The 10,328-nt window shown below is 37.5% G+C and overlaps 2 protein-coding genes across 2 annotated transcripts; one reads left to right on the top strand and one right to left on the bottom strand.

The window, feature by feature from the left end:
* Window positions 1–574: 574 nt before the first annotated feature.
* Window positions 575–2,477, top strand: LOC114461130 (zinc finger BED domain-containing protein 4-like). The gene is made up of 2 exons (XM_028442971.1): window positions 575–839; window positions 1,456–2,477. The coding sequence occupies exons 1-2, from the start codon at window positions 575–577 to the stop codon at window positions 2,475–2,477; spliced, it is 1,287 nt and encodes a 428-aa protein (XP_028298772.1).
* Window positions 2,478–7,995: 5,518 nt separating this feature from the next.
* LOC114461132 (uncharacterized) lies at window positions 7,996–9,486 on the bottom strand. Its single transcript, XM_028442978.1, has 4 exons — window positions 9,229–9,486; window positions 9,088–9,134; window positions 8,721–8,975; window positions 7,996–8,419 (listed from the first exon to the last, which is right to left on the bottom strand). Exons 1-4 carry the CDS (start codon window positions 9,476–9,478, stop codon window positions 8,228–8,230), a joined length of 744 nt encoding a protein of 247 aa, XP_028298779.1. The 5' UTR covers window positions 9,479–9,486; the 3' UTR covers window positions 7,996–8,227.
* Window positions 9,487–10,328: the final 842 nt, after the last annotated feature.

Genomic DNA, 10,328 nt, shown 5'->3' with positions numbered 1-10,328 from the left:
AGACATCATGGCCGTGAACAGGGAAGAGCTCGTTCAAAAGAAAGGCACAGTTACATCCGTTGTTTGGAATTGGTTCGCGTTTTCAGTGTCAGACGCAGAACAAATAACGCCACATTGCAAAGTGTGCTTAAAAGCTATTGCTACCAAAGGTAGCAGCACTACAAACTTGTTCCAGCATCTTAAACAGAAGCATGCAGCCGAGTGGGAGGTATGTGCCTCTCAACGAAACGAACAAGACCGCAGTTCAAACAAGCCCGCTAAAAAACAAACTACAGTCTTGGAAAGTTTTTCGAACTGTATCCCCTATGACAAGAAAGGGCCCCGGTGGAAAGCAATCACAGATGCAGTGACGAAATATATTGCAGGAGGTATGGTACCCATATACACAGTGGAAAAGCCGTGGTTTATTAGCATGCTAAAAGTTGTCGACCCCAGGTATGCGCTACCAAGCCGCAAATATTTTGCCGAAGTTGCATTGCCTTGCCTGTACAACAGTACTCGTGAAAAGATCGCTAGAGACCTGGAGGGGGTGTCGTTTTACTCCGCCACAACGGACCTGTGGTCCAGTTGAACGATGCAGCCCTATATGAGTTTGACGGTGCATTTTATTGACAACTGGACTCTGCGAAGCGTCTGCCTTCAAACAGCCTACTTTCCCGAGGACCATAAAGGTGAAACAATTGCGCACGGGTTAAAATATGCACTGAGCTCCTGGAACCTTGATGAAAAACGACTCACCTGTATGACAACGGACAGCGGCACCAACATCATAAAAGCTCTGAGAGTCAACGAGTGGCCCAACCTCCAATGCTTTGGACATAAACTGCACAATGCAATAGGTAAGAGTCTAATGGCTATGCATTCAAATGATGTTTGTTTTTTTACATACATGATCAGAACAGCTCAATTAATGCATTCTCTGATGCATGAATTATTCAACATTTTACTCCTAAAGACATGTACAGTTATGCTTTTGTTTATTTTCACTATTATTGGACTTTTTATTTTATTTATCTAGCTTCATCTATTTTATGAAAATATGAATAAAATGGCATGTTCTCCTAGCTTTTTATTTTAAAATCCTTTAAAAATATTGCTGCATAATTTTCTTTTCCTGGTTTTCCTGTCCTGATATATTAGATTTTAAACTATCTACTTTTCAGTGAGTGGGCAGTGTATTGAATGACTCACTAATGTCCAGTGAAGTGGTTAATTTGCTAATTTACCATCCTGACCCATGCAGATACTGGAAAACAGCCTTTAGGTGGACACTAGTGGACACTATGCATTAAAGGGTTAATGCAATTTTATGAAATAAAAAATTAATCATAATGGTGTGTATGTGTGTGTGTGTCCACGTGTGTGGGTACGCCTTCAGTGTGCATTAAGAACGTGGAAATGTGAAAAAGACTTGTTTTGACAATGCTGTGTTTTCTTTCTTTCTTTATTATACAGAGAATGGTGTGAAGGACCCGCGAATCGATCGTGCCATTGGAGTTTGTAAAAAGGCAGTTGCTGCCTTTTCCTATAGTTGGATAAAAAGAAGAGAGATGGGTGAAGTACAGGCTGAGCTTGGTCTACCCACTCATCAGCTGGTAACAGAGTCCCCGACAAGATGGGGTTCACGTCAAAAAATGATTGAGAGATTTCTTGAACAGGAGAAGGCCATAGTTCGTGTCCTGGGGTCCGACAAGAAAAGCCGTCATCTTGTGCCCACTTGGCAAGATATTGAGGTTTTAGAGTCTGTAAATAAAGCTGTCAAACCACTCCAAGAATTTACAGACGCCCTGTCCGGGGAGGCTTATGTCAGTGTCTCCTACATTAAACCGGTGCTGCATTTGTTCAAAACAAATCTCCTACAGCCAGTGGAGGAGGACACTGAACTCACTAAGACAATAAAAATAAACATAATGCGGTACCTTGATGACAAATACAGTGACCCTGTGAAGAATGAACTTTTGGATATGTCCTCACTGATGGACCCCAGGTTCCGTACCACCTACATTGACCCAGACAAGGTGGAACAGGTCAAGAAAAGAGCCGTCACTGAGCTGATGTCTCTGCCTGCTGAGAAAATCAAACCACAGCAGCCTGGTCCTGCTGTGCATGTGTGCCAAAGAGAAGCACAGTCTCCACCCAATAAGAAAATGGCTTTAGCTGCTTTCTTCAAGAAGAAAGTGCCAGAACCAGAGCCATCTTCTCACCAATCAGAGGCACTGAAAGTAGAGACAGAACTGGCAACCTACCTACTGACCCCTGAGGTAGACCCAGACACTGAACCACTTCCGTGGTGGAAGCGTCACGAACCAAACTTCCCAAGGTTCAGTAATCTGGCCAAAAAATACTTGTCTGTCCCTGCAACAAGTGCCCCATCAGAGAGGCTTTTCAGTGTGGGAGGGGGCATTGTTACATGTAACCGGGCATGCCTCAAGCCAGAGGTAGTACACAGGCTTGTCTTCCTGGCTAAAAATGCATAAATGAAGAATGAAACTAAAGTAATGGATGCAGATTTTTTATTTTGTTTACAATTTCAGGGATTCAGGAAAACTGTTTAAAGTTTTGTTTGCACTTTATGAATACAACTGCTGTTTTTGTATTCTAATTTTGTCATTTTTGCTACATTTATTTGACAAAAAATGGACACACAATTTTATTTATATTTTAAGTTATTTTGAAGGTGCATTGTGTCACTATAAGTTACATGTAACTGGGCATGCCTCAAGCCAGAGGTAGTAGACAGGCTTGTCTTCTTGGCTTAAATGCATAAAAGAAGAATGTTAAACTAAAGTAATGGATGCAGGTTTTTTCATTTTGTTTACAATTTCAGGAATTCAGGAAAACTGTTTAAAGTTTTGTTTGCACTTTATGAATACAACTGCTGTTTTTGTATTCTAATTTAGTCATTTTTGCTACATTTATTTGACCAAAAAGGGACACACAATTTTATTTATATTCTAAGTTATTTTGAAGGTGCATTGTGTCATTGTACGTGAAGTTATTAGAAAACTGATAAGCTGCATTTTCACTCTTTCCAATGGCAGGGCCTGCTATGTCGTTTACAAGCACGTTTTAAGGCTTGTTTCCTGTTGCCCCAAGGGGAAATGTAGATTAAACTGCATAAAGGAAAATCAGAACAAAATAAAGAGCACATTTGTTTTGAGCAATTTCTTTGTCAGTTGTAGTTTGTTTTTAAATAGAAAAAAATTAATCGATTAAAATCGAAAATCGGGTTTGGTATGGAAAAATCGGAGATTTTTTTTTTAAAGCCATATCGCCCAGCCCTAGCGGCAAGATGACATGTCGTGTTGACTTCAAAACACTGTAGGATGAATCTTATTAGATGGAAGCACATTGCTATGGCAAATAGAGCAGGCTGTGAAAAGTGGGAGGGGCCTATCATGACACAGGAAAATCCTTCGCCATAACTACGCCAACAGCTCTAGTTGATAGACGATATGTTGTGTTGACTTCAAAATAGTGTTGGATAAACCTACACGGAGAGGAGCAAATTGCTATTGTAGAAAAAACAGACTGGTCAGTGGGAGGAGCCTACGGGCGCAGAGAGAAAGCCTGTGATTACAAAAGGAGGTTTTGTTTTTTTTTTAATTTTCTTTTTAACCATCAAATTTTTTGTTTCATTGATATATTAGAATTTCAGAGCAGAGCTGAAGTCAACATCCAATGTAAACATTTTAAAGCCACGTTAAAGGCTCTTTTTCTTTACTGTAATGACAGAGGCACATTACTCTCAAACAATTACGGTGCCAAGGAGGCACGTGCACGCTCCCTGTGCGAGCGGGCGGGCACATACGTGACTCAATCATTAGCTTAGCATAACTAGCTGAGGCCTGCTCAGATGTTCACGGCCTAGTGAGAAGGCACGCACGCACACGCACTCACACACCGCATGCACGCACATGCACACACCGCACGCACGCACATGCACACGCGCCATGTGTCTGCGCCACAATCATTAGCTTAGCATAACTGGCTGAGGCCTGCACACATGTTCAAGGCCTAGTGAGAAGGCAGGCGCGCGCACACACACACACACACACACACACACACACACACACACACACACACACACACACACACACACACACACACACACACACACACACACACACACACCTTAATCATTAGCTTAGCATCAATGGCTCAGTCAGAGTTTACTTACCGCTTTGAAAGTCCTAGGTTTCTGGCAATGCAAGGGTGGAAAAGGTAGTCCAAAGTTGTTGGTGATCAATATCCAGTGACAAGTCCTTATAGGAGATGTGTAGCCAGATATTGGTAGAGTCATCGAGATAAACTTCACTATGGAAATCAATCTGAAGACAACGTGTGACTGACGGCAGGGGCCATTTATAGATTCGACCTGAACCTGACCAACCAATCACAGTGCAGCACAGTGCAGTGTGCGTAAAAACGCTCCAATCGCGGATCAGAATTTTACAACAAATGTGTTTACTATTTAAATGCAATTAAAATGTCTTCAAATCTTTTTTCAATCATGAAAATCTGATAGAAACAGTTTTTAAACTAAAAGTTAAATGTATAAATTATAAATATTTCCATATTTAAATACATTAAATATAGTTTGATTAAAAAAAAAGCGGAAATAAAAAAGAAACACAGAAATGTAATTATTTTATTTATTTGGCAACATTAACTAAAACATAAATATATAACTTATTGCTAGCTAATGCTAGGTTAAAATTAATGTTAGCTTAATGCTAACTCTAAATAATGCTAATGCTAGGTTAATACAATTGCTAGACTAATGCTATGTTAAATAGTTTTTAAACTAAAACATAAATGGATAAATTATCAACTATGTCAATACAAAATAAAAATACAGTAAATACACTGTTGACATGAATAACAATGTTTTAACACTTTTTCAATGTGTGAGAAAAAAAATTAAAAAAAAGAATAATTAAATGAATGTTAAAAATAACAAAAAGGAAAATTTTAAATTACATACAAATCAATTAATATAATTAATTAATTAATTAATAATTATATATTTTAATACATTAAATATAGATTGATAAATAAAAGTGGAAATAAAAAGAAACACAGAAATATTGATTGTTATTTTATTTATTTGGCACCATTAACTAAAACATAGATATATAAATGATCAATTATTAGTCAATACTATATAAAAAACACAGTAAATACGCTGTTGACATGAATAACAATGTTTTAACACTTTTTCAATGTGTGAGAAAATAAATAAATTATTAAGTAAATAAATGTGAAAAATAACAAAAAGGAACATTAAAAATGACGTACACATCAATTAATATAAGGGGACAAAATTGACAGATATTAAATATTCATATAATATTTCTATATTTAAACACATTAAATATAGATTGTTAAATAAAAGTGGAAATAAAAAGAAACACGGAAATATGATTATTTTATTTATTTGCCACCATTAACTAAAACATAAATTTATAAATGATCAACTATGTCAATACTAACTAAGAATACAGTAAATACACTGTTGACATGAATAACTATGTTTTAACACTTTTTCAATGTGTGAGAAAAAAAATAATAATACCTGAATAAACTATTTACTTATTTAATATCTGTCCCTTTTTTTCCTCTTATATTAGTTATTAATTTATGTATTTTCTCACACATTGAAAAAGTGTGAAAACATTGTTATTTATGTCAACAGTGTATTTACTGTATTTTGATTTAGTATTAACATAGATGATGATTTATATATTTGTTGTAGCTTAAAAACTATTTAACATAGCATTAGTCTAGCAATAATGACACAGGAAAATCCTTCGCCATCATACCATTGAACTCTTCATCATCACTCCTCCTCTTCATCACCAGTCCTCCTCTTCTGTGGAGTTTGCAGGTTCTCATTTCACACATACAATTAAGAACTTTAACTGCTTGGTCATTCTTTAACCAATTTACACCATTAAACTTTCACATGTTTCAAATATTCATTATCACTCCTCTTCTTCATCACCAATCCTGAAAAAAAAACTGTCATCAGTGGGAGGGGCCTAAAATGACAGGAAAATCTTTCACCATTTCTTGGTAAATGCAGTATCTCAGCTGTTTTTACACCAAATTTGCTCAGGCCAATTCCGAAATCCCCAACAGTGGTATACGTGACCGTGGGTTACCGCCCCCGGCCGCTCACGGCTTTAATTATAATTGTACCTGTAAAGTTGAGATAATTGACATTGTAATTGTAATTGCCATGAAAATGTTATAAAATATTATAATTTAATACTAAACTAGGGAATCATGTTACAGTTCTATGTACAGTTCTACATATACTGTATGTAGTTAATAATTATTAAAATATGTTTCATATAATATTTTCCCACACTTTACCATTTAAAATCTATTAAATCTAGAGGTATAGGGACACAAAAAATGCTCTTACTTCCATACCAAAAATATTAATACCTATAGTATCATTAATTATGAATCCTAACAAGGAAACCAATAGATAGGAAATACATTAGATGTTAGACATTTGTTGTTAGTGTATTTTACAACTGATTTAGGACTCGTTAGCATTAAATGCTAACAGAAAGCTAACACAAGAGGAAGGTTAACTTTTATTAGGTTATTTAATTCAGGTTCAGTAATTGTGATTAATTGTAATTAAACATTAGTAATTAAGAACATAATTGTAATTGAGTTTTTGAGGATAAAAAAAATATTATTATTCAACTGAAAATATAATGTTAAGTGAAAAATGTAATTGAGGCCAACCCTGCAGCTCAGTAAGAACAGCTGTGTGTGCTGTGTGTCCTATCCTTCAGAATAAAAGTCAACTTCCACGTGGTGGAACCAGTGACCACAGAAGTGTGTGATGATGAAGATGATGGAGAAACGCTCCACAGACGTGAGGCCTTTGGTCAGATATGTGCAGCAGGGACTGAAGGAGACCACGCCCCCTGCTGTCACAGCTGGGAGTTACCATGGAGACGCTTCAGCTCACTTCCCTGGTTCTCTGTTGACTTCACAAACCAGAGACGCTTTCCATTCAAACCAATCCTAGAGCAGTTCAAGGGTGTGAACAAAACCATTAGCCCCACCCCCTGTAGGTAATAGTGAGTGAAGGCCTCAGTGAGAATTGAACTCACAACCCCTGGTTTACGAGACCAGTGCTCTAACCTCTGATAACAAGATAGATACCGGGTTCGATCCTGCTTAATCCCAGGTTATCACATATACAGTCACTGGTTATCACCTGTACATCACTGTAAATAAATAAAACTAAAATAAGTCTGCATTCATAACTGGACATCACGAAGCCATCAGCAGACTGTACGTTTATACAAAACTATCATACAAACATAATTAATTAGAGATCGCCAGACACGCACACACAGACACAGACAAATCACATGCTGTGCAGTAACATCTAATTAAAAGCTGTTTTCTAGTATAAACATTGGTTAAGATGGTGTTTTTTTAATGAACAGTTTCAATGGACAAGAGTAAGTCTGAGGGATGAATATAGTTTATATATATATATTAGATTTATATATATATATATATAAATATAACATATATATGTATACATATATATATATATGTTAGATTTATATATATATATAAATTTAATATATATATATATATATAAATCTAATATATATATATATTTGATATATATATATAAAATAGAAAGTATAAAATAGAAAAATTCCCAACAACAAACAGATATAAAATACTTGAAATATATACTTTTTTAAAAAACTTAAAAATATCTATTATTTACAAATTTACAAACTATTTTACAAATAGCAAATTCAGCCCTGTGATGAGAGTGGAGGAAAGAGGTTCCTCATTTCCCACTTTATTTACTTTTTGCCATAATTGCGCTCCTCCAGTAAAGCCCTCCACTCATCATAGGACTGAGTCTCAGTCTCTCGCAATACCAGTTGCCAAAATACTGGCGATGTGTAGGAGGGTTCCTGTCCTTTTGCACTTGCTGCAAACTATAGTGTCTTTCTTTTTGGTGTATTTTCTTTTAAAAATACCTGACTGCTCTGCCTCCATTTGTCTTTTCCTATACTGCTGTGTGGTGTAGGGAACCGCTTGAGGTGTTACCTGTGTCTGAAATGTTAGAGGGGAAGTAATGAAGGGTTTTGGAGGGGCAGGTGGAACAGGATGAAAAAAGAGCAATGTCTGTGGTGGTGGTGGTGGCTGAGATGGTGGTCTTCCTTTAAGTTGTGCCTGCCCAGCAGTGTTCGGTGGCAGCACAAAAGGATGAGGCTGAGCTAAAGAGCCAAATGTAAAAGTTTGTCCTTTCTGCAGGGCAGGTGGAAGTCTTGATGGAGCTGCCATTGGGGCCTGTAAAGCTGGAAGACCCTGCTTTAAAATATCCTGCTCCTGTGCCTTGCACCGCCTGCAGTACCTATGAAAACACATAATAATTTATATGAAAACAAAAGTTTCTACATTGTAAAATGCACAGAAAATGTAATCTTGCTTTTTGCTGATTTACATAACACAAATATGTCCCCGAGGCCTTAATCTGGAATATGTAATAAAGTTTCATAAACAACAAAAAAAAGTCTCATAATTAGTGGTCAACAAAATCAGCTCTACATAAAATATGTATATTTGTATAAATCCATTACAATAATGTGTGACTTACATTATATTTAACTTTTTTTTACATAACCCAGATATTGTGTTTTCCTAGTTTAATTCACCTTTTGGTGCTCTCCACACCTGGAGCCACAATCTTCTTCGTAGCCCGGAATCGTCCCTTGCTCAGGCTGGTCTGGTGTCGAGCTGGGTAGACAGTTTTTTTTTTTGTCATACTCCCCCAGTTCCTGCCACAGAGCAATGACCTGACTACATTCCTCCTGAGTCAGCGCAAGACGGTGGTCTCTTAGTCCAGCCAAGTAATCAGCCAGATCCTGCACTGCGCCATACCCTTCAATGTTATCAGGGCCAACCGAACCCTAACAAAAACAAAAACAAGAAAAAAGAACCACTGATGACAGCAGTGCACACTCATCAATCCAAGCTATTGCCACTTTTCTTTTTTTTTCTTTAAGGTAAACAACTTCTTACATGGCATGAGGAGGAGTGTGGAGATGGATCAGTAGATGGCGCTGATGCTAAAAGAAAAAGACAAGTATTTAGAGTAAAACATTTTCAATTTAAAAAAAGAAGCAAAACGTGAGATTTTAGAAACAGTTGTGTAAAACTCACTAGACTGTTCTGCAGGAGAAACTGTTTGTGTGGAATGGGGGAGCAGAGCGGTCACAGCAGGTGAAGGAGCTGCAGAAGCTGATGATGAGGCGACATGTGACTGAGTCACTGGCAACAGAGGGATAACGGGGGGAATGGGAGGCACAAAGGCAGTAGCCTGAGGAGATGGAGCTGCTGAGGAACCAGGAACAGCTGCAGATGCTTGTGAGGCGAGAAGTGCTTGCTCTGCCTCTAGTGTGGGTACTGTCATGTCCTGAAATTCTTCAGGTCCTGTGAAGCCCTCATCTATCTCAACTTCAGTGGTCTCAGACTCTTCAATGACCACTTTGTAGTCCTGCAGAACTTTGCCAGTTTGCTGATAGAGGTATTCCACACCTAAAAGCTCACCTTCAAAACGATGATTTAACAAAACAAGACAAAAAAAGAAAAGAAAAGAAAAGAAAAGAAAAGAAAAAGCACAAACAAGAACACAAAAAAGTTAAACATTAGATGAAAGCATAAGTTGAAGAAATCAAAAACATATAACAATAATCAACCTGTGTATTGTCTTGGCCCGACATAAGGGATGATCTTTTTGCCCAGAACCTCCTCTGCTAGGGTGTTAGCAGCATGACGGAGCAGATGGTTGTATGAGCATGACTGCTCATCCTTTGATGCTGCCACAGCCCGGTCCTCATTCCACCTTGATAGTCCATCCAAAAGATAGGCCTGGAAGAAGACATCACTTGCCAGGGTCCCTATAAAGTAATTCAGAAAACAGAGAATAAAAAAATATTCATCATACATATTGTTCCAACAACATATTTCTGTTTATAATCATTAGAAGACTTGCAATTAATCTGATTCTTTAGGATCCGTCATGTTATATTTCAGTGTAGTCACAAAATACTTTTGTAAGAAAAACAAAAACAAATAAAGTATGACAATGTTTACCAGGGATGAAAACGGTTCAGGTGAAGATGAAAAGACTCCAGTGACGTAGAACCTCGGGCACAGCGGTACGTGGGCAGACGGTGACCTCCCTTCAGGACATTTCCCGTCTGCAGGTAAAGCTGGATCCCTTGTGGATCCTGGATGCAGGTGACATGTTTCTTCTGGGA

The sequence above is a fragment of the Gouania willdenowi genome, unplaced genomic scaffold, assembly GCF_900634775.1.
Source record: "Gouania willdenowi unplaced genomic scaffold, fGouWil2.1 scaffold_98_arrow_ctg1, whole genome shotgun sequence".
Taxonomy (NCBI): Eukaryota; Metazoa; Chordata; class Actinopteri; order Blenniiformes; family Gobiesocidae; genus Gouania; species Gouania willdenowi.
Note: the sequence above shows the minus strand (reverse complement) of the source record. Positions and strands in the feature narration are given on the sequence as shown.

Coding starts and splice junctions, on each gene's coding strand:
- LOC114461130 (XM_028442971.1), top strand. CDS start 575: ATGCAGCCCTATATGAGTTTGACGGTGCATTTTATTGACAACTGGACT. Junction 840..1,455: donor TAAACTGCACAATGCAATAG/GTAAGAGTCTAA, acceptor TTTATTATACAG/AGAATGGTGTGAAGGACCCG.
- LOC114461132 (XM_028442978.1), bottom strand. CDS start 9,478: ATGACAGTACCCACACTAGAGGCAGAGCAAGCACTTCTCGCCTCACAA. Junction 9,135..9,228: donor TTCTCCTGCAGAACAGTCTA/GTGAGTTTTACA, acceptor TTTTTCTTTTAG/CATCAGCGCCATCTACTGAT. Junction 8,420..8,720: donor GGTGTGGAGAGCACCAAAAG/GTGAATTAAACT, acceptor GTGTTTTCATAG/GTACTGCAGGCGGTGCAAGG.